The sequence below is a fragment of the Aulonocara stuartgranti genome (assembly GCF_965226115.1).
Source record: "Aulonocara stuartgranti genome assembly, chromosome: 23".
In the NCBI taxonomy this organism is placed as follows: domain Eukaryota; kingdom Metazoa; phylum Chordata; class Actinopteri; order Cichliformes; family Cichlidae; genus Aulonocara; species Aulonocara stuartgranti.
This window is the reverse complement of record NC_138958.1, coordinates 5,619,629-5,643,954: the sequence shown is the minus strand read 5'-3', so window position 1 is coordinate 5,643,954 and position 24,326 is coordinate 5,619,629. Positions and strand designations below refer to the sequence as shown.

General features: G+C 37.8%; 2 protein-coding genes across 2 annotated transcripts; both read left to right on the top strand.

Moving 5' to 3' along the window:
* The first annotated feature begins 17,175 nt into the window (after window positions 1-17,175).
* Window positions 17,176-18,910, top strand: LOC309701378 (granzyme G-like). The gene is made up of 5 exons (XM_082525502.1): window positions 17,176-17,289; window positions 17,413-17,572; window positions 17,839-17,971; window positions 18,157-18,384; window positions 18,475-18,910. Exons 1-5 carry the CDS (start codon window positions 17,178-17,180, stop codon window positions 18,640-18,642), a joined length of 801 nt encoding a protein of 266 aa, XP_082381628.1. The 5' UTR covers window positions 17,176-17,177; the 3' UTR covers window positions 18,643-18,910.
* Window positions 18,911-21,198: 2,288 nt separating this feature from the next.
* LOC309701231 (granzyme G-like) lies at window positions 21,199-22,884 on the top strand. Its single transcript, XM_082525330.1, has 5 exons — window positions 21,199-21,284; window positions 21,388-21,547; window positions 21,733-21,865; window positions 22,013-22,240; window positions 22,336-22,884. The coding sequence occupies exons 1-5, from the start codon at window positions 21,230-21,232 to the stop codon at window positions 22,501-22,503; spliced, it is 744 nt and encodes a 247-aa protein (XP_082381456.1). The 5' UTR covers window positions 21,199-21,229; the 3' UTR covers window positions 22,504-22,884.
* The last annotated feature ends 1,442 nt before the right edge of the window (window positions 22,885-24,326 follow it).

Here is a 24,326-nt window from a genome sequence, read left to right as displayed (position 1 = left end):
TCAGCTTGAGGGTTGTGATGAAGGCAGCTCTGCACGCTCTGCTCCAGATTTCATAAAGGTTTGATGATGTTTGAATAAGGTTACTGCGGAGGCCACATTCTTGTTCTTTGATTTGTGTAACAATCATTATGGGTGCATCAGGGTCTTGGAAAACAGGATCATAGTCAGGGAAAAGTGTTTTTTGCTGCACCTGGATTGGTATAACAGTCTCATTCTTTGGCTGTCGTATTACCACGCAGAGCCATAATCAGATTTAATGAGACGAGATGGCTGCTCACGCCATTACAGATTTACAATATTAAACTGCTGGCGGCAGCTGATGCAGACTAAAGGCATCATTTGGTTTTACCCAAACATAAAGCTGCAGGAGGAAAGGAAAATGGGTGAAAGGCGAGTTAAGTCACCAGACCAAATTTTGGTCTGAATTGTGGAAACTTACAGAAAACAGGAAAATGAACAGGCTCTCTGTTACAACCACCCACCCACGCCCACGCCCACACACACATCCACACCCACACCCACACACAAAGGATGTGCACTAGATAGATACAAACTGAAAGCTTTATCTGAATTACTGATCTTTTAAGGCATGAAGTATTCATCATGTCAGTGATATCATTGGTGCAGAAAAGTAAAAAGCAGTTTTTATATGAAGAAAAGCATGCTTTTTATTTTCAAGTGATAACTATAACCAGATCATGGATCTTAAATAACAGTCACACTATATAATAGAGAGAGAGAGGGAGAGAAAGCGTCAAACCAATTTCCAAATGACATTACTTCATAAAGTGTGCCTTATTTAACTTCCAAAAAATCTTAAATCTTACTATGTTTTCTCCAACCGGTTTGTAGAGGAAAGACATAATTTAATTGCACTCGTGAGACAACAAGAGCATGACTTTGAGATGCTGAGTCACTCTCTGTAAAGTCTGTGCCCCCCACCCCCCACCTTCACCTCCTTACGTGTCTGCAGGAGAGATCAGACTGTGCTACATTCCTTCCTTCATGTCCTCAGTCCTGATTATATCCAGACACAATACATCTTGTTCTTCAAGGCTCCCAGCTTAGCACACAGACTGTTTGAGGTAGTAGTGTCTGAAGAGGGGAGGCAGGAGTTCACCATCTGAAATGTAGACATGTAGTTGTCATGGGGGTGCCTCTGTGATGATGATTTTACAGTGCACCATATGGTTTATGTTGAATTGTGTTGACATATGGTGCTGATTGGATAAAATAAAATCAGCTATACTTTGTATAGTTTTAGCCAGTGCTGAATTTAATCAGTCGGTGGCTGTGAACCAGAATATGGAAAATTGACATAAATCAATGATACTATGATTAGCAACCTGCAATCTGAGTTTGAGGACTCTACTGACATAAATTTCACCTTAATTAATGGGCTGAAAGCCAAATCATCAGGCGTATTAAATATTTGCACAATACCCAATATATAATGGATAAAATCAATCTTCAACCAATTGATTAAAAGACAGGTAAACATTGTGTCTGTCATGGATGAATGATAAAATGTAAACATCATAGGTCGCCAGATATCAGAATATCAGATGATCATTAAAGTCATCAGGATTCGTCCACTGAAAACCATGAATATCTGTAATAAATAGAAAGAGATATTTCTGTCCAGGCTAAAAGTGCTGTAAAACAGCATACCATTTGTCACCATCCCAAGTGGTATACTGCTGGCCTAGGGCAGGGGTTGGGAACTCCAGGCCTCAAGGGCCGGTGTCCTGCAGGTTTTAGATATCACTCTAGGTCAACACACCTGAATCAAATGATTAGTTCATTACCAGGCCTCTGGAGAACTTCAAGACATGTTGAGGAGGACATTTAGCCATTTAACAACAAATTTGCCATGTGTGGAACTAATAAAGGTTACATTATCTTATATTAAATGAGCTGTGTTGGCCTTTTGATAAATTCTTGGTTTTGTCACTTCTTGCAGTCACATGCAAATACGTGAACACACGTTTATGTTATTCTAGATTTAGTGATCTGAATTCTGAACTCAAATATATCTAATAATCTTCAAGCATAAATTTCATTTATTTATTTGTTTGTTTTTGCATACCTGTTCAAAACAATAAAATATATGCACACTTTAACTTTCTTATTCATTCTTTTGACTAATGCAGAACATCCCACAACACACAGAAGCAGACTGTAATAAAAACAGGACCTTCACAAACCCATTTATACTGCTGTTAGAAGAATAAGCTACAATTATAAAGCAAGAGTCACAATTATAAGTAGACTTTCTGGCACAAAAGGACAGAAAGCAAATCACCTTTCAGTCAACAGATGTCTACACCACTGGACCCTCTGAAAAACATCAGGCGATATATTATTAAATTCCAGTCCCAAGGCTCACAGAGGCCAGCATATTCAATAACTTTGCTTCTACAGTACCATGCCAACAACCTGTAATTTGTCATGGTATATAATTTCTTATGGTACCATCAGGCTATTTGCCAATTTAGCTTCGGCTTTTTTTTTTACCTTTGGACATGGAGCCAGTCCACATAAATTCCTGGAGTTTTACCAGAGGTAGGATATTATAAAGACAGTACAAATCTCATTTAAATATGTCACAAACAGATGTGGGTCTGAGTTAGGACAAAAGAAAAGGAAAAGTAAGGAAAAAGAAAAACAAAGAAACTGCTCCTGGAACATTGCATTCAAAAGTTACCCATGCACACGTGCTGTTTAGGCTATGTCTGTTACTGTCTGTTGCAATCAGCAGGACTGACTATAACTTTCCTCCCTAGGATACTTCAAGCCTCACAAGTGTGCAAATGTCCCATAACAGCACTCCTGCAGGAACGTGCTGTTCTCCATTGCCCTCGAAAATAGAGAGGATGTTTTATGAGGGAATATTACAGCCTGGAACAATATAGATCAGAGATCGGATAATGACTTTCTCATAAAGTAAACAAAAATCGAACTTGTACGTAGGTGCTTTGTTTTATAGAACAGATGATAAAACAGTTCATTTGGTAAGAAAGGTTTGTGAGACATATTCTGCTCTGTACTTACACAGGAGATCAACAGAAGCTATTCACAGTAAAACTGGCCTCTATGTCATTCCAACAGCAATATATCTAAAATGTTCCCCAGGTTTCCATCAGAGGACATATAAAAGATTACTAAACAACATCAAACTAGACATAACCATCAATCTTATGCATAAGCTTTTTACAATGAATGTTAGGTTTTAAGAAAAGAAAGCTTGGCTCTATAAAAGGCCATTTGACAGACCATGAAAGGAAAGATGTAATCTGCGTTGGCCCGTGGCTTTCAACCACATCACAGCACTCAGTTCAAACATTCCCTCCAAGCGCGCTGTCCCACAGAGTATGAGAGCACACAGGGCTTACGGTGGAAGGATCGATTTGTAAAGGGGGACCCTCCATCTGGGAAAGTGAGCATTCGGAGACAAAGGTTTCATGGTGTGAAAGCTCAGCATGTTCACTGTTTTTGTAGCATCTTCAGGGAGAGTCCTGTAATGTTTGGACCAATGAGGATACATTTACAATCATTGCTTATGTATCAAATTTGACTCCATCTTCACTAAATTTTATAATCTTTTCTCAAACCTTTCTGGTCAAGTGATACATCAGGCAACCGGTAGAGTCGTGTCCACCAAAGTTTTGGGGACACTTACTGGGCTCAAAGTAGATTTGTTCATTTCAGATACAGTTTCATTAAATTTTCAGCTTTATTCATTCACACAGCTTTGGATTTATTATAGTTGGTGAAATGGTTTTCCACATTCAAGATATTTAAAGTATTGGGACTTCTTTCTTAGGGTCTCTCTGGGCACTCCAGCTTCCTCCCACAGTCTAAAGACATCCTGTTAGTGATGTTAGGTTAACTGTTGATTCTAAATTGCTCATAGATGTGAATGTGAGTGTGAATGATTGTCTGTCTCTCTGTGTTAACCCTATGACAGACTGGTGACCTGTCCAGAGTGTAACCTGCCCCTCACTCTATGGCGGCTGTGCAACCCTAAATTGGATAACTGAAGAAGATGGATGGATGGATAGATTGATATGACCCTTGAAATTTTACTCAAAATGTAGTTTTTGAAAAAATTTTAATCATCAGAAAACAGATTGTTCCAGTGGTAACTTATTTCTTATTTGTTTGATTTTATATGTATTTTTGCTTCATAAAATGCGCCCAATTCTTTTCAAACTGAAATATTTCTGCAGGGTACCTTTCGACTCGCTCACTTTCTATCACCTACATCTTTGTGTGGTGATATCGAAACAAGACCCATATATAACTGCTAAGATATGCATCATAAGTAATCATTGGAGTCTCACTGAGGAGGGAAGTTGCAAGTGTAATTTCACTGTTGCTAACATGCGTCTCTTCTCTCCATTGGTTGTAATTCACCACAATTTTGCTATGTTTTGAACTTGCAGCACATTTGGTTTGTAACTATAGCAACATGTTGCACAGCAAGCTTGTACAGTTATGATTTTATCATCTGCACAGAAACCACTTCGCATGCGTCAAACAAAAAATGCATTAATTGGCTCTAGCGTGTAAATAACTCTTTCAACACCAAGGATTTCAACAACAACCAAGAGAAGTGACCAGTCTCGCTCCTACAGACTGCCAGTATTGTTGATACTTGGAACCTTTACAGGAATCTCTGCAATTATGAGAAAAACGAAGTACACCCCATGATTTAGAAACTTGTGGAACCAGCTTCAGCAGCAAGAACTCATAACTGTTTTCTGTATGACTTTTTCAGTTTACTGATTCGTCATGTTATTTGAAGCTTGCGGGCATTTGTCTATGTCTTAGGGTACCACCACAGCATTTCAATCATTGGTCATTACAACACCTATTCTTTCTTTTTTTCGAGCTGTTTTGTTGTAGATTTGCTGCTGTGCTTGGAATCATTGTCTTGTTGCATGGCCCAGTTTCATCCAAGCTTTAGCTTTCAGACAGATGTCAGCACATTTGGCTCTAAAACTATTTGGTGTACAGACGGCTTCTGTCATTATCTGGGTGGCTTTTAGCTCAGGTGGCAGAGCAGGTCAGCCAGTAATCAGAAGGTCGGTGATTCGATCCCAGGCTGCTTCCTGGCTGCATGCCAAATATCCTTGGGCAAGATACTAACCCCATGTTTGCCTACTGGTGGTGGTCAGAGGGCCCGGTGGCGCCATTGTCCGGCAGCCTCGCCTCTGTCAGTGTGCCCCAGGGCAGCTGTGGCTACAGTGTAGCTTGCCATCACCAGTGTGTGAATGGGTGAATGACTGAATCCTGAGTCCTTGGGGACTAAGTAAAGCGCTATACAAATGCAGGCCATTTACCATTGTCTTGGATCCAGCATTTTGTGTTTTTGGACTCCTAAGTTCCATTGTGCTTAATTATGTTGCTGAGTAATTAAGTTGAGTAAACCCAACATATGATAAAAAAACATCATTTTAGTCTGTTTTCTGCTTAGTTTTCTCCTTTGTGCTTTCCTTTGTATTTAACTGCTGTGCATGGCTTTATAGCTGCTTACAGTTATTGTTTACTTTTTGTCTTAACCACCAATCTGTGTTAGTTTGATAGCCATGTTTCCTTGTGCCTTGTATTTGGTTTTACTTCCCATCTGTCTCTTCAGTACACCTGTTCCTTGTTCCCTCTCCCTAATTACCTCTTGTGGGTATTTAAGCCCTCAGTTTGCCTTAGATTTTAGTTCTATGATACTGTTTGCTGTTTGCTTTCTTTCTTTATGGACTTTGTTTCTGCCCATTTTTGAATTCAAGCTTTGCTAAATAAAGGTCAGTTTATGTCACTCTGTCTGAAAAGCTGCATTTCTGTCCACAAGTTCATGGTCAACTCAATGTGACTAGAGTTGCTGCAAAACAAGCCTAAATCATAATTTTTCATCCACTGTGCTTGACAGTTGGTATAAGGTGTGTGTACTGATATGTTGTGTTTGGGTTTTGCAAATGTACCACTTTGTAGTATGGCCAAACAATCTCTACTGTGGTCTTGTCTCTCCAAAGGACACTGCTCTAGAAGTCTTGTGGATTGTACAGATGCAACTGTGCAAACTCCAGTTATATTGCTATGTTTCTTTTAGAGGGATGAGGCTTTCTCTTGGTGCTTTTTCCAAACAAGCCGTACATGTTCAGGCCCACTCAGAGCAAGATCGTGGCATTGTGTTAACACACGCCGGAACAATCCAGAATAACAAACTACCAAAAGTGGTCAGATTTTTTGATGATTAGTTCATCGAGTGCATTTGATTAGCAGCACCTGGATGCTGTTTACCCTTTAAATTCCTTTGGAAGCAGTACATTTTTTCTGAGTCCCGTGAAACCTTTTTTTTTTTCCATTTTACTGAATGTAGCCTGTATTTTAATCTGTTCCTGAAGATGGATGTAGCCACCATGTTGTCACCCATTAGTTAGTGAAGTCCTGTTGTGAGGAGAAGAGAGGTGACTTTACACTGTTGCTGTTTTTTTTTGTTTTTTTTTTTTTTTAAATCAAGAAAGCATTTGGATTTCCCTCAGAGCAGCAAGCAGTCCCCAAACTTTTTTTGCACCACTTACTGGTTTAATGTTAGACAATGTTTTCATAGATTGGCTTTTAAGATGTCGTGGATAAATACAACAAAATAAAATGATAAGACCAAGAGAAAACTGTGGTATTTTATAAATCTAATAACAAACACAGCATCGCGGAGCATGACGTCCAAGTGGCACTGAGGAGAGTGAACACAAGGAAAGCCTCACCGGCTGCTGACCAGCTAGCAGGTGTATTCAATTCCATCTTCAATGAGTCTGTTGGGTTTAAGTCAACCCTGCTGGTAAACAGAAACTGTTACTGAAAGCAACCACACAGACACTACTGTACATTTTACTTGCAAGGGGAGCGTTGGAGAGCAGTGTTGTCACTATTAATTCTGACAGAGTCCCCTGGCGAAGTCTGTCGTCCCCGCATGCTTCAAAAGATCCACCATCATCCCTGTGTCCAAGAACAACAAGCCCTTATGCCTGAACGACTACCAGCCAGTTGCACTGACCTCAGTAGTAATGAAGGTGTTTGAGAGGTTGCTGAAGAACATCATCTCCTCTTCCATCCCAAACAGCACAGATCCGCCCCAGTTCACCTACCGACCCAAAAGATCCACACAGGATGCCATCGCCCATGTCCTGCACACCACCCTTAGCCACGTGGACAAGAAACAGGATAACTATGTGAGACTGCTGTTTGTTGATTACAGTTCAGCGTTTAACACAACAGTGCCCAGCAGACTGTTCACAAAGCTGAGGGATCTAGGACTCAACAGCCGTTTGTGTGCATGGGTGTTGGACTTCCTGACTGGCAGAACTCTGGTGGTGAGCATGGGTAGATGCGTCTCTAACAGCATCACCATCAACACGGGAGCACCACAGGGGTGTGTACTCTCGCCACTGCTCTACTCCCTGTATACTTCAGACTGTGTGGCCACCCATGGCTCCAACACCATTGTGAAGTTTGCTGATGACACAGTGGTGTTTGGCGCCACCTGCAACAATGATGAGGCAGCCTACATTGATGAAGTGAAGAATCTGGCATCATCGTGCCAGGATAACCACCTCCAGCTGAACGTCAGCAACACTTTAGCACCCACCTGCACAATGTACATTTCAGATTTTTAATTTAAAATATTCAGATTGTCTATTTTATTGAATTCATTTAATGTATAAAATTCACCTACTTGCTGCATACAATGCTACTACTGCAGATAATGTCCCCCATGTATATATTCACTTAATGTATATGAGGTTCTTCTCTCCCCTTTTGCACAGTCGAGGAGCGTGTCAGGATACATTTGACTGGGTGTTGTACTTGTATAACTCTGCATGTTTATTATTTAATGTGTCTTTTCACGTACCCTTTCAGCACTTTCAAATGATTTGTTCATATGTTCATCACAAGAAAAAAAATGCTGCTGGTGAAACAGGAAGGTGTTGCAGATATGCATTTTACCACATTGCACTCATCATGTGGGGGAGCAAAATCAGTCCAAACCTCAGACACTGCTTGTCTCTCCATGTGTTCCTAAATTTCAGTTCAGTTCTGGAAATTATATGACTTACATTTTCAAAAAAGTAGGTCATGGAAAGAGGTACTTTGTCATAAGCTGTGCATTCTCAGGGAAACCTCTGTGCCTTTCTGACTGCCCATGAGTGTGAGCTAGGAGCAAAGGAGTCACTGTGGAACAATTAATGAGGTGCCATGACATCCAAGTTTCAGAGGTGAAGGTCTAAAGGTCCTGTGGTTGTCCAGTTAAATAGAAACTACAGATGACTGAATCAGGCCATTCTACCTTCTGATCATCTACTACTGAAAATATACTGTATGAGAATGAGTCAAAGGCCAATGTTTGTTTGGTTGTTAAATCTCAGGAAGTGGTTTATGATAAAAGTTGACACTATGTGTCAACTGCACAGTAGGTAGGTTTTTATGAACTACTTTCTGTTGCAGCATGACATATATTATTACTATAGATTACTGTAGCTTCTGTGACTCTCAGAGTTCAGTTTTACCAGGAAAGAAGTGCTCTCTAGGATGTGGTGTTGCTGCATAACGGTTATCGACGAGCAGTTCTGACAGCATACTTCATGGAAAATAAGAATGAATGAGCAAAAGACCAAAATTACTTAAACAACTGTAGATGTTATTAATTTTCCACTTCCTCAAAGTTAGCTCTTACATGTGTTTGCTGAATCTGCATTTATTACAGTTTTTTGAAAGTGCAGTTATGCATTTTTTTTAAAAGATGTAAACTGAACCCGTCTCTTTTTCTCTAAAAACCAAGTCCTGACAGCTCACTCATCTTTTCCACAGGTTAAACCGTTCAAGGAGCTAAATGGTCCTGCAGAAAAAGTAGATACTTAATTAATTTTTTGTTATTACTTTGACCTTTTTGATTTTTCACAAGATGCAAGATGCTTTTCAGCCTCTATAAACAAGATAGCAGTACAATATTAAATACACTTTATATGATGCACATGATGAACTGATGAACTGCCTTAAATATCTAATCACCCAAGCAACTCAAATGAAATGCTGAAGTTCAAACTAAGTATCAGTGATTAGTGATTTAGGTGACTTTGAATGTGGTATGGTTGTTGGTGCCACATGGACCAGTCTGAGTATTTTAGAAATTTCCAACAGAACCACATCCAAAATTCAAAGGAAATGGTTCAAAAAAGATTTCCAGTAACCAACAGCTTTGTGGGTTAAAATACCAGTACAGAGGAGAATGGCAAGGCTGTTTTGAGCTGATAGGAAGGCAACAGTGACACAAATTGCTGCTTGTTACAACCAAAGTATGCAGAAGAGCATCTCTGAATGCATGACATGTTTGAAGCAAATGGAGGATCAAACCTGGTGCCACTCCTGTTAGGTAAGATCAGGAAAATTAAGCTATAATTTGAATGAATGTAATGAATGTTTTCAGGATTTCATTGAATCTGTGACATGAAGAATTATAGCAGTTCTGAAGGCAAAAAGGGTTCTGACCCAGTACCAACAAAGTTTACTTAATAAAGAAGGTGGTGAATGTATTTAGCGATATCTTCAAACTTCAAAAACAAATGTTTTGAAAGGAGGTCAGAGCATTTTAAATTCTTCTATAATTGCTTTTGCATTCATCCTCATGCTTTATTGTGCAATCTGTTGTACGAGATTATGAGTGGCCTGTAATATGAAAATTCTGAGACCTTGAAAAGAATACTACACTGTTAAGAGGCAGACATATAGGATATGAGTCATTGTGGCAAACGAGGAATTGTTAAAAGAAATGAAACCTAAGAAGTACAACGTGAAACACGCTGTAATAATATGTGTCTGAACTTGTGCTCTAAACAGTATGTCATGTGGCTCCTTTCATGTCATGATAGGTCTAAGTGTAGTCAAATTATGTATGACAAGTAAAGTATGGATACTTGTCTTTCCCTCTGACCCATTTTCCTGACAGCCTCTAGACCATCAACAGTCCTATAAACAATCCCACAAAGGTGAAATTTTCCACAGGTTTTTTTTAATACTTCATCAGTCTTCCTCATACTTTCTGATGTTTATCTCTCTCTCTTTTCTCATTTCTTGTTGAACTATTATTCTAAATAGGTTTGATCTACTTAGCCAAATGGAGTCACAGCTAGGTCAGTAAACAGCAGGTGTGACATTGATATATTAAAGCTATTAAGTGAGTAACCGAGCCAGTGATGTCACACTAAATCATAAAGAAACGGTGTAATGCCAGGTCTGCTGTAATACAGCACAACAAAACAGCAAAAGAAAGTTTTGAATTCATGGAAATTAATAAAAGATCACTTAAATGACCGTTGTGTTGCAGTTTTCATCTTGAGATTACAGTGTTGAGAGGCTTTTATAGCATTACCAGCTCAGTTCAGTCAAATGTAAATCATAGAGAAATCAGAGCAGAGCGCTTTGGTAGTAGTGTGGGTGGTCCAGGAGTGAAAACAAATTGTGTCACCATTTCTTTCTGAAAAACACAAAAAAGGAGACGCAAAGACTCGTTCGGGCACAAATGCACATAAAAACACACTCGTGCACCTCTTGTGTCTGATCACAGCTGTCAGGAATAGTCAGATAAGAAGTGCTCATCTGTTTTCTCCATTGCAAATTTTCATTTAATGATAAACACAGACTGTCTGCTTCTTCTTCCACCTCGGGGCAGACCACTCTACAGATACACACTCTATTGTTCTCACTCTCATCCTCTTTATCCATGTCCTCTGTGTCCACCATTAATTCAAATGCCTGCAGATACTGACATTTTATTCTCGCAGCTGAATACTGAATGCCAAATACTCAGAATACCAGTTTCATTTATCCTCTGTGGGAGCAATCTACTCAAGGCTTCCTGTGTAAAAATGGAATCTGGGGAATCGGGCAAAGAGAAACCTGGCCCTGATAAAAGACATTCACAGTGCAGGTATTCCTGCTATGCAGAAAAAGGTGACAGTAGTCTTTCTTTAAGAATAGTTTTATGAAATCCCCACATTGCAAAACAAAATTAGTAGATGATGTTGGGAGCAGAGGAAGAATTCAAGGATTTTGGCCTCATATTTTCACAGAAGAAATTAAACACATATCAATTGCCCCTTTTGAAATAACGTAACGCTAACTTCAATCTGTTTCCCTGATCTAAAACCATGTTTTAGCCACTGTGGCTTATTTTACTGTAACTATCTTAAATCTAAATGTAACCTAACCTTACTTTACTTTATTGATTTATATAGCACTTTTCACAGGAAAAAAACTTCTGCTTCACAATAATATAAAACAGATAAACATAAAACAGCACAATCAAACTTACAGCACCTTAAACCAAACCTTCTAGAAAAATGTCATTGTGAGGACACACACGGACAAAACACATGGAATCAGAAGTAGAATGGAAAACAGATCTTAAAAAGACTATAGAGAAGGGATAACAGTGGTCAGAGGACAAAGCTAAAAATCTAAGAGGTTTTCTATGAATCTGCCTGTATGGTAAGAACGACTTTTCCCATTTGAACTTCAAAATTTCTATTAAAAGAATTGATAAATGGAAAATAGAGAGAAACTCTGCAAATGAGCCTTCACAAAAATAAAGGTGAATCCTGAACTCAGCAGTCTAAACACAGCAGATCATGACCCAGTGTGACATTGTCAGACCAAACCAGTCCTAACTTCCAACATCTGGCACTTCGATCATTTCACACAGCCATAACGGGGGTAACAGGAAAATCTAAATATCAGCTTTCCATTCCTATTAATTACATCTGACCCTTACTTTGCCCTCTTTGAAGAGGGCTGATGTATTAGTCTTATGGTAGCTACTTTTAGACCTTTTTTGCACCACCGTGAAAGCCTAGACAACACTCTTTCACTGGTGTGTTTATGTTTCCACGCTTTCTGACCGACATGCACCTCTTTTAGAGGTGTACACTCTATTCAGATCACCAGATCTGTGTGCTCAGACAGATGGACTGATGGGGAGATACTGTGCTCTGCAAACGTATTCTGTGCATGCATGCATGCATGCATGCATATGTGTCTGAGAGACAGCGCAGAAGGTTATAAACTATGGTTTGTGTAGATCTCTCTGTTGTATGTGTTGGTACCCAGAGACATTTTACATTTCAGTCAGATTTTAAATTATGTAAATAGTTAAATCAAAAAGTGTCTTCGCTGATGAAAAACTTTTCTTTTGTCTTTTTTAAAGCGATGTTAATAGCACGCACAAATCTCCAAGGAAGCCTAAGAAGAGGAATAGGTAGTGTTCTTTTTTGAATCTGTCTAAAAACCCCAAATCCAAACACAGAAGTGTTTATGGAACTATTCATCTACTTTTCAATGAGTTCGGTTAGTCAAACTTGGTTGGAATTACGTCAAAGAACTTTAAAGAACTTTAAAGAGTAAATTATTTGACTTTTCTAATTCATTCTGTACTGTGAAGGCCAAACATCGAAGTGAAGTAACACTCACCAAAATACACTTTTTCTGGAGTGTGTTTAAGTTAAAAAGCAGCTCTGTTTTAATGCAATATATAGGTAACATTAACTAGCTTGATATATGACTGCTTTTGTGTGTGAGAACAGAAAGACTGATGTATCCAAGTATAAGAGGAATACCTTCTCTACTTGACATGCTTTATCTAAGAACATGTGACTAGATAAAGAGGTCATCCTACCCATGAGAACATGTTCAGTAATTACAATGTGGTTTACACCTCCTCGCTTTTGACAGGTTCTCTTGAAATGCCTGATAAATAGCACAACTTAAGACTTGGAAGCTTTTAGTTCCCAGTATCACTTTTCTTGCAAAAAAAAAAAAAGTGGCTCAACTGTTTTGTTGGAATTCCCATCTTCTCGTTATACTGGTTTAAATCTGATACATCTAAATATGAATTCCATGTCGAGAGCGGATAGACAGCATATGTTTTTCAGATTGAAATGGTCCAAGAAGAACAGAAAAACACGATGGAGCTGACATAATTTATGCATTCAAGGCTCAGTTAAATGCTTCGTCTCTTTGCTCACTCTTTTTTGTGGGCTGTGTTATTCGAATAGAGGCTCGTTTTTAGCACGAGACACCTGTGTGTCTGTATGCGTGTGTGTGTTTGTGATTGTGTGCACGCATGTTTTTTAGGTAATCAGTCAACAATTACATATATTCTGTCTCGTCATGCTTTCACTGCGTACTTTTAGTCCTTCTACATCCACAGTAACTAAGTGTGATCTTACTTGTGGGTAACTGAGACCCCCCCAAAAAACAGTCCAACAAAGCATAGCCTTATAGCAATAGAGCAAAGAAGCACCAAATGTGCTCAGGAGCTGATGCCTGAGAATTACAGCTCATTCTTTATGAGCTGTTAAACAAGCAGAAGCGAGGTAAATCGGCAGAAGATCATATGTCTGAATCATAGGATCTAATATCTCCCGAAGCTTTGGTCAGTGCGGTAAGACTGACTGTTAGATGACACATGCAAGCCAAAGTTTGCATCAGAGAATGATAGTCTGCGGTGGGAAAGTGAACTTTCTTATATATATATATTTATATCTAATGTGTCCAGCACACACACAAACACATGATTTCATTTCAAAGGCTGTGCACATAAAAGTCCTTAGCTTGCCACTGAGATTGTAGTGTGATAGGAAAAACATATTTTCTTGTGTTTCACTGCAGTACCATCATATGTGCTCATTATATATAAATATTTATTCTGCACTGACATGCTTAAGTCTTTCTCTTATCTCAAAAGTCATTTTCAGGGCTTTCCTTTTTAATGTGCTGTCATATGGAAAGCACATGAATTATGGTTTGTGTAGATCTCTCTATGACTAACAGCACTAAAGCAATTACATTAAGAAAAGGGGGAAATGGCTTGCAGTGACTTGTGTGCCAATCAGCTAAAAGTGTATTCACCTTTGGAAAAAATCACTTTACTTCTTTGTGATTTTTCTATTTTTTGTTAAAGTTAACTTAAAGAGAACATGTCAAAGTCAAAGTGAGCACAGTCTGACTCGGACAAAAAAATGCTTTATATAAACTATATGTGCACCTGAGAATGCTTTTTATTCTCACTCTTCTTTCACATTCTCCCTAGGCCTTACCCGCAAGCTGTCTATTTGTGTAGCATTAGTTTTCCATCTGCAAAAACTCTGCAAAAGCTCAGAACACATTAAAATGAGTATGTGACTTTCATTCAAAATCATTCATGCAGGCTCAAAACCAACAGCTGATGCTCTCGTCAGAAACCTTTACAAGACTTTCGTAGCAAGCTGATTCTTTGCAATGCCACAACCTGACGTAGACCACCACTAGGCATCAAATTTAAAACACATTTAATATTTATTTTCATAATTCACATAATTATCCTAAAATTGTATTAATTACAAAGACCTGTGTAATTAAGCAGTTTGCAGTAAGGCCTCTTCAGTTTAGCATTAGCAAATAGGAAAATGCAGTTCTATATCTTATCTCTTCATTACGAGAAAGGAAACTTGCACTACAGATTGCATCTTAAGCAGAGTAACCACTTCTACATGTGACTCATTTGTTCTGTTGTTTGAGATTAAAAATGAGTGTCAACATAAAGACTTCAAAATGACTAGCAATGTAGACTAGGTCAAATGGGCTGTTAGAAAACTAATTTATGTGCGAATATAGAGATTAAAACTCTTCTGTTATGGTAATGAAACTTCAGTCCTTTTTCTGATGCCTCACTCTGTGCCATTAAATATCAAAAACAATCTAGTAGTTCAAAATTAGTTGAGCAAATTGTGGGTGTCCTTTCCATTGTTAGACTGGGCTGTGTAGGTTCTTTGTCATCTAGGCCATCCGGCTCTCAGATGCGAGGTAAAACGTCTTCAAGAACCTACACAGATGTCAAGCTGTCTTCAAGTGTTGTTTTGCATTGTGCTTATCTATTGTCTGTGAGGGTGTGGACGTGAGAAAACACACTTTCTAAACCCTCACCACCGTTAGTAGTCTATCGTTTCAAAGCAGCCAGAACTAGAACCTAAGAGCACAAAACTCAAATCTTTTCTTTGCTTTTTTGTTGTTGTTCTTTAATGACAAGAAACAACGGAAGTTATTCAGAATTCACATGGTTTAATTTATAAAGACGTAAAAATAGTAAATAAATAAATCCACAAAATATTGCACACAAAAGTATGTTGTAAAGCCTGTGACTTATTTGTTTAAGGGCCAGTGACACATAATTCCAAGTAGTTTAGTCAAGTGTGCATGTTTTACCAGGAATGTGCTTATTTTTGGCACCTTTCCACCTCACTGGCTAAGACATATTCTCATTAAACTATAAAACTGCTGTCTTTATTTGGATAGCAAGCTACCAGCTTCATTTGCATGTCGCTGAACAAATCTCAAGCTGTCCATTTGTCCGTCCATCCCTCTTCTTGTTCCCAGTTGTTATGATTTCTTTGGACTGTGGATGTCAGACAGGCTAGTGCAAACTCTAAACATAAATGTGAGGCCAACACTTCTTGCTGTGAGGTGACGGTGATGGAGCCACCTTGAAGAAAAGAGACTTTTTTTTGTAATAAAGTGTAACATGCGTCTAAATTTAACTAAAGAAAGATTAATATGTAAGCACAAACATGAGAAAGTTAATGGAATGAATGAGTCGAGTCAGTGTCACACTGGTATGTGTCTCAGGCCATAAACTTCTGTTCTCATATGCGATTTCAGATAAATCCACAGTTTGATCTATTTTGACTGTTCTAGCAATGTCTGTTTCCCTGTCTGTTCATTTTATTGTTGTCCCTTTCCTTTCTTCTTAATAAACATGTAATTTGCACTTTGATTGATGGTTGCTATCCCTCTTTCCTTGCTGCTATGTCCAATGACTAAACCAGCCAGTCCTCTCAGCCCCGTGGTCCTCATAAAAGTGACGGGCTAACGGTAAAGGCCCTGTTCTAGCAAGCAAGTTCCTCTTCGCATCTCCTCCTGTGATTCCCATTACTGCCCTGGACTCCAGGAGCTCACGTCCCAAAACTTGTTCACTCGTTTCCTTCTCATCTTTCCACATCTTCTCTTTTTGTCCAACACATTAAAACCTTTTTGTGCATCATTCAAAACAATGACAATAACATTTATGGCCAAGATATAAGACAGACATACTTGAGTCTAGACTGAGGAAGTGATGTAACAGACACAATGTGGTCAGTAAGCTGCATACTTTTAGGCTTGACTACACTGTGAAAAAGAAAGTAGTTATAATTATTGCTGTTTTAATCTTTTCTAATCTTTAATCTGTTTGTTGCTGAAGTTTATTCTGATGCTTGATACTGAATCCTTTACTTGAAGCACTGAGTGCATTTTCTGTATCTGTTAAACCCACATGTTATAAATAGACACACAAATTGCATTTTACATATATAACACATACATTTATCTTACAAATTGTGGCATACAAAAAAATCTTTCTTCACTGTGCTGGCTTACGTCTGCTAGCTGATCTCCTTTCCTCTTGCATGCTATGCTACTGACTTGTTCCTTCTTCTGGTAGCTCAAGGGTCACATTTCAGTTCAAGTTCCACGGACCACGCTTTCAAACAAATCCTATTTTTATCCACTTTCTTATGACATGATAACATCAGAATAATGTCACTTTTGAGGTTGCGCGACCGAAACTGAGGCTCCTCTGAGATAGGCATGGCATTGAATATAAAATGTGAATAGAGATCTTCACTGCTTTGGGTATTACCACAGAGGCATCCGTGGCTAAATTATTACCACTGATGTTATTCATATACAAGCTCCATTTAACTCAATTACAAGTTAACCTGTGGTCACATATGTACTTATGAGGTGATTTTCTTGAATTCATGTTTATGGAAATGAGAACTCGGGTGAAATTATTTGTAACAGAAAGTTAATAATAGTCTTGACTTGAAAAAGCTACAAAATAAAGACATACATCAATATGACACAATACATCTACATTAATTATTGAATTACACATTGTACAAAAACTCATCTGTTCTTTTATGAAAATGCAACTTTTCTCAGGTTCTTGAGATGTTAAACGGCATGGTTCAAACCCACATTATTTGCATATGCAAATTACTCAGATACGTCCTCCTCTCACTGATACAAGGAAGTATTTAAAGACAGAAACTATGAATGATCTGTGCCACTGCTCTTCAGTAACTAAGCTGAACTGTCACCTCACCATGTCTGTCCACTGTATACTGGCTATACTCATCCTTGTGATGACTCTTGATGATCAAGGTATGTGTTGTTTATAATTTATTTTTTTTATGTGGACTATTACAGACATGAGGGCTTGCATTTTACAGACAATGCATGACGATGAATCTATTTACCTGGGTATTTCTTCTTTTCGTCTCCCAGTTTACTCGGGGAAGATCATTGGAGGACATGAGGCTGTGCCACATAGCAGGCCATACATGGTGCTTTTGGAGATAAACATGTCAGATGGTCAAAAAAAGCACTGCGGTGGCTTCCTTCTGAATGAGGATTTTGTGATGACTGCTGCCCACTGTCACGCTAAGTGAGTTCAAGACATGTACTTACCTATCAACTGAGATGACACCAAAGTCTGCGTCCCTGACAGAATTTTTATCCATAATAAAGCTAAGAAGACGCATTAAAATTTCAAAACACCTTAATAAGTAATATCGATGCGTGATAATGATATGATAATGTCAACAACAGTGATTAGTAATGTTTGTTTTCTGAATATAATACCCTGACAGAAACAGTCATCATTTCATTCATAAATTATATTTTCACATATATATATATTTTTTATTTCAGGTCTTACACAGTCTTACTAGGAGCTCACAATGTGAATTCAAACAGTGAAATACAACGCATATCTGTAGAACAAGCATTTCCACATAAACACTTCAATGCAACTTCCCTTGTGAATGATGTAATGCTTTTGAAGGTAAGAATATCATCACACAGAAAATTCATATTTATTTACTATTAGCATTGTTTGTTTATGAAAACACATATTTACCACATTGTGTAATTATATTGAAAATTTTGTTTTAGTAAATCTGCACTGAAAGAAAACAACAAAAATCCCATATTTTAATTTTCATGTATATATCTTTCTCTTTTTTAAAGTTGAGCACCAAGGCAAACTTCAATGAGAATGTGAAACCTATTCCTCTGGCAGGCCGTGATAATGGTATTTTGCCAAAATCTTGTATACTCTCTGGCTGGGGGCGAACAGACAAAAATGCTAAATATATGTCTCCCAAGCTCATGGAAATCAGTGTTACACTGATTGACAATAAAGAATGTGCTATAGAAAACTTCTACTGCTCTCAGGGAGACACAGGTCCAGCTGAGGTACATACATTTCTTTAATTATGGACAATCAAACTCTATGGTAATAACTTCACTATTCACTTTAAGCATCGGGTGTGTATATACTTTCAGGGAGACTCTGGTGGTCCATTGGTGTGTGAAGATGGAAAGGCATTTGGGGTGGTGTCCAGCGCAGTCACACCACACTCAGGTGGCTCAGATATCTATAGATACTCGAAGATTCCTGACTCTAGAAACTGGATATTTTCAACCATTGGAAATGCCATGATAAAGGTGTAATGCTTATGAAAGCAGGTTGTTTAAACCACAAAATTTGGTTTCACTGTTTGTGATCAAAAACTGATCATTGCAATGCTAATGTGAGTATGGTTTTGTTGGCTTTGCAGGGATTTAGATAGAATAGAGTTTATTTTAATATAACTGCAGGAAAAAAAAGGGGAAAAAAAGTTACATTTGCATTTCCAAAAAGTTATATTTGCACACAGATTAATCATGACTTGAAATCTAAATTTTTTTTCAAATACCATTAAACATTAAATTCTGGCATTCTCTCGGCATGTGTGTGTGGTGTAATCTTTTTTTTTTTTTTTAATTTAATTAATTCAAATAAAATGACAACACTGCCTCCTTGTGTAAAACAGGTACTATTACATTACAGTCTCACCGCTCATTTCTTAAATTCAGAGTTATAAAGGCCTTTTCATTTATGGGTTTTAAAACTAATTGACTATGCAAGACCAATAACGTTATTTTATAAGTAACTGACAAAGTGGACAAGTGACACTGAGAGCATATGGTGCCATTTCCAATAAAAACTAACATCATTTTGTCATTAAATACATTCAGTTATCAAATAAAGTAATTTATTACCACTCCAGAGCTCGTTAAAGTAAATTAAAATAATTCCATTAGATTTATTTTTTGTGTAGTAGAACTGAAGTGTCTTTGAATACTTTGTAAGTAAGGAAATGCAACACTGAACATGATTTTTTTTTTGTTTTTTTTAATTCACACAGACAACCGTATAGGAAATTTATTAAAATATTATAAACCAACAAGACAAAAGTTGTCTAAATTATTAAATTGCTAATGTTAGGACAGAATAACCCTTTTGTTGGTCAGCAGTTATACATCACCTGTAACAGTAATGATCCAAACTACACATATTTTAGGCCTGATATAATGCTTAAATATAAGGCTTAAATCAGGCCTAATATGGTATGGAACACATAACAAAAGGCATTTGTATTAAAAATATCAAAACCATATCGTATTATCTGTATCACACTGTATTTTGAGTTTTAGTTTTGGTATAGAATAAATTATGATAACCATTTAACTAGTTCATATCCTAAATTCAAAAGTTGCATAGACATCGTTTATTTTTTTTAAATGTATTTGCACACATTAGGCTGCTTGGGATGTGACCCGTGATGCACTGAGTGTTTCTTCTTCACTCAACATTGTTTTTTCACTCACTGTGTGTACACACCTCTGCATCTAATTATTAGTTAATCTCTGGCTCTCTTCAATAGTGTGTCTTTGTCTTGTCATCCTCTCATCACCCCCAAACGGTCGGGCCCTCCCTGAGCCTGGTTCTGCCACAGGTTTCATCCTGTTAAAAGGGAGGTTTTCCATGGCAGTATCACCAAAGTGCTTGTATTTTCTTAGCTAGTACAGCCATGTTTACCTGCTCCCTTAGATCTGCCACCAAGCAGCTCCTTAAGTTGCCAAAAACCAAGCATAAATTTAGAGGTGACCGTGCTTTCCCTGTAGCTGCTTCAAAGTTGTGGAATGATCTGCCCTTACAGATTAGGCAGACTTCTTCTCTTTCTGAGTTTAAGACTCTTCTTAAAACATATTTATTTAGTAAAGCCTTTGGCACATTTTGAGAAGTTGACTCTATTTTTCTATTTTCAATTTTTTTTTTTTACCACGTTTGATTTTATTTTCTGTTTATTCTATTTTTATACGTACAGCACTTTGTGAACCCTGGTTTATTTTAAAGTGCTTTATAAATAAAGGTGGTATTGAATATGCATATTAGCTGCCTAGCTGTCGAACTCAAATGCAGGTCTACTTTTTAGATGAAATAGTGAAGTTATCTAAAGTGAATGGAAGTTGCAACAGTTTAGTCCACAATCTTCACACAGTGGCTTCCCGTGGTGATGACGTGAAAACCTCAAACTTTAATCCCCAGCTCGTGGTGCAGCACCCGTGTTGTCCTCTCCACTTTCAACTCCTAGTGCAAAAGATGAAAATGTAAGAAGGTAATCCAAAGAGGACATCAGAATACTACACACATTTGCAACCCTGCTGACGATCATCTCAATAAATAATATTCAGTCCAGTTTTTCCAAATGACCTCTCTTTACTGATATGAGAATTTCTTTTTTTGCATAAAAAGTGAACAGGTGGAGGAATAACTTACTGATTAAAAGTCATGACTTTTGCAAAATCTGTAAAATATAGTAAGAAATTACTACTTAAGAATCTCGTCTCTCTGTGTTTTATATCTGTGGCCACACATTTTTACCACAGTCATAGTTTCCTGCTGTAAAGATACGAACACTTTATAAACTAACTATGCAAAACACATGTTTACATAGAATATGACAAATACACTACTTAGCTATAAAATTACACTTTGTATAAAAATTCATTTGTTGACTTCTGAAAATACAGCTTTCTGGAGGTTTTGAACATTTCTGGTTTAAAGCTAAATCATTTGCTTGTGCAAACTACTCAAAAAAAAACCCAACAACAACTTCCTGCTCTAACTGATATGAAGAAGCATTTAAAGACAGAAACTGACTGTGACTGATGCCACTGCTCTTTAGAAACTCAGTAGAATTGTGACCTCACCATGTCTGTCCACTTCCTGGCCTTACTCGTGCTTGTGCTGACTCTTGAAGAACAAGGTAGGTGGGGTTTTTTTTTGTGTGGCTTGCATTTTATAGCATTTGACAGACAATGCATGATGCTGGATCTATTTAACTGAGTATTTTTCTTTTTGTCTCCCAGTTTACTTGGGGAAGATCACTGGAGGCCATGAGGCTGTGCCACATAGCAGGCCATACATGGTGCTTTTGGAGAGGAACATGTCAGATGGTCAAAAAAAGTACTGCGGTGGCTTCCTCCTGAATGAGGATTTTGTGATGACTGCTGCCCACTGTCACGCCAAGTGAGTTTCATAAATGTATTTAATTATGAGGCCAAAAACTAGTTCATGGAGACCCTGACATAAATTCTTATCCATAATAAAATTAAGGCTCACGCAAAAACATTTGTAAATTTGTAAATAAATGGTATCTATATGTACCACGATATCAGCAATTGTGGCTATTCAATTGTTTTTTACCATTTCAGGTCTTACATAGTCGTAGTCGGACTTCACAATGTTCGTTCAAGTAAAGAAACACAACGCATATCTGTGGAAGAAACATTTCCACATGAACAGTTCAACCCAATTTCCTTTGTGAATGATGTAATGCTTCTAAAGGTAAGAATGTCATCACACAGAAAATATATTTGTTTTCCATTTGCATTTTTCTTTTATTACAATATCTTTTTTTAATTTACTTCATTCATTTGTATTACAAAATGCTGTAAAAAAAATCACATTTTGATATCTGTTTTTTTCCTCAAGTTGAGCACCAAGGCAAACTTCAACGAAAATGTGAAACCTATTCCCCTGGCAAGTCGTGATAATGGTACTTTGCCAAAATCTTGTATACTCTCTGGCTGGGGGCGAACAGACAAAAATGCTAAATATATGTCTCCCACACTCATGGAAATCAGTGTTACACTGATTGACAATAAAGAATGTACTATGGAAAACTTCTACTGCTCTCAGGGAGACACAGGTCCAGCTGAGGTACATACATTTCTTTAAATATCATGTGGACAATCAAACTTTATGGTAATAACTTCACTATTCACTTTAAGCATCGGGTGTGTATATACTTTCAGGGAGACTCTGGTGGTCCATTGGTGTGTGAAGATGGAAAGGCATTTGGGGTGGTCTCCAGTGCAGTCAGACCACACTCAGGTGGCTCAGATATCTATAGATACTCGAAGATTCCTGACTCTAGAAACTGGATATTTTCAACCATTGGAAATGCCATGATAAAGGTGTAATGCTTATGAAGGCAGGTTGTTTAAATTTCATCTTTTGCTTTTGCTGTTTGTGTTTGAAAATTGATCACTGCAATGCTAATGCTAAGTTTGGGCTTGCAGGCTTTGTACAGATCTAACTTTGATGTCTCCACAGCAAAAGCTTTGTCAGAAGAAATGAGAGTGTCAAGGTTTTTTATAAGGTTCTAAAAGGAATTTCTAAATTTGTATTTGCAACAACTCGTTCATTCCACACAGATTAAATATAACCCTAAATCTAAAATTAAACTGTAGCAGTGCATAAGGTGTAATTTCAACTGACATTTGATAGTGTATTTGATTACATTTAAATTTGTTATATGTGCCATATTTTTTCAAATAATAAATTCTGACTGTCTCTCGTTATATGTGTGCAGTTCTTTCAAATAAAAAGACAGCATTTCCTCCCTGTGAAAAATAGTGCCCTTATCTTGAATTCAGAGTTGCAACTGTCTTTCTACTTGCAAGCTTCAAACTTATTCAGTTTTGGAAGACCTGAAACCAGTAGAATTTCATTAATTCTATCTTGGAAAGAAAAGACCCCCTAGGGCAGCGGTCCCCAACCTTTTTTGCGCCACGGACCGGTTTATGCCAGATAATATTTTCACGGAACGGCCTTTAAGGTGTCGCGGATAAATACAACAAAATAAAACTAGTACCGGTACCGAAAAAAAGAAGATTTATTCATAACACACGTGAAAAGACCCAGGAAAACAGAGTTAACGATAAAAACGATAACAAAATAACACTGAAAACAGATAAAAACCCTGAAAACCAGACATTTCACACCTGAGCCTCAACTCTCGCGACCTGGTACCAAACGACTCACGGACTGGTACCGGTCCGAGGGGACCGCTGCCCTAGGGGGTCCATTGTCCCTCTCAGGGGGTTACTCCCACGGGGTTTAACTCTGGGACTCTCCACCATTTGACCCTAGAACTGAAGAAGCTTCTCCGATGAGAGGTGAAATGTCTTCAAGCAACTTAAAGAAGTCCAGACGCTTTTCTTTCCAAGCTCCTTGGACTACAATGACCTGGATGACTGAGAACCTTCACAGACATTAATTCTATCCCCATCACAAAACAAATGTGGAAGTCTCTTTACAATTGACTCTGTATTGGAATTTATTTTATTTATGTATTGGTCACATTGTTGCTTTGGTGCCACTGGGTTTTTAGCATGTCTGCTTCACACTTTATTCAGGAAGTTGGGAGGGAGCATTCATGCAGGAAGAACCCAAAATGTTGTGAGAATCCCACAGTTAGTGGAATCCTTTGTTAGATCCAAGGTGTTAACGAGAGAGACTTTATTAAAAGAAATAGTTACTCTTAAAGCGAATCAGTCGACTTCAAGGCTTGGGAGTATTTTTATTTTAGCAGTCTCTAACAATGTTTAAGAGGGTGGTACACCTCAAAGTTTCCAAAGACAGAAACAGAGCAGAACATTAATTAACAAAAGGATAATCAGTGTAGTTCATTTCACCCAGCAGTGGTTTTATAGTTAGGGGTTTAGGCTGATTGTTGGTTCTCTTGGTTTGTTTAAACAGACCATAAGAATTTTTTTTAAGTGATAGGTTATCAGAAACTACATTCTGTTTTTGTTTTTTGTTTTTTACAACTGAAGCAGAGGAAATTGTCTCTGACATTAATCTAAAGATCTTATTTAACACATCTTTGCATGTAGCCAAGCAATACTGAGATGCAGAAAATATAAACAAACAAGCTACAGCTAAAATCCTACACTGGTGCACCAAAATAAATGTGAAACACCTTAAGCATATAGTACGAAGAAGAAGGTACTAAAGCAAA

Excerpts from the sequence above, each read along its gene's own strand:
- LOC309701231 (XM_082525330.1), top strand. The coding sequence starts at position 21,230 with ATGTCTGTCCACTTCCTGGCCTTACTCGTGCTTGTGCTGACTCTTGAA. Across the intron at positions 21,548-21,732 it reads GCTGCCCACTGTCACGCCAA|GTCTTACATAGTCGTAGTCG; the intron begins GTGAGTTTCATA and ends TTACCATTTCAG. Across the intron at positions 22,241-22,335 it reads GAGACACAGGTCCAGCTGAG|GGAGACTCTGGTGGTCCATT; the intron begins GTACATACATTT and ends ATATACTTTCAG.
- LOC309701378 (XM_082525502.1), top strand. The coding sequence starts at position 17,178 with ATGAATGATCTGTGCCACTGCTCTTCAGTAACTAAGCTGAACTGTCAC. Across the intron at positions 17,972-18,156 it reads ATGATGTAATGCTTTTGAAG|TTGAGCACCAAGGCAAACTT; the intron begins GTAAGAATATCA and ends TCTTTTTTAAAG. Across the intron at positions 18,385-18,474 it reads GAGACACAGGTCCAGCTGAG|GGAGACTCTGGTGGTCCATT; the intron begins GTACATACATTT and ends ATATACTTTCAG.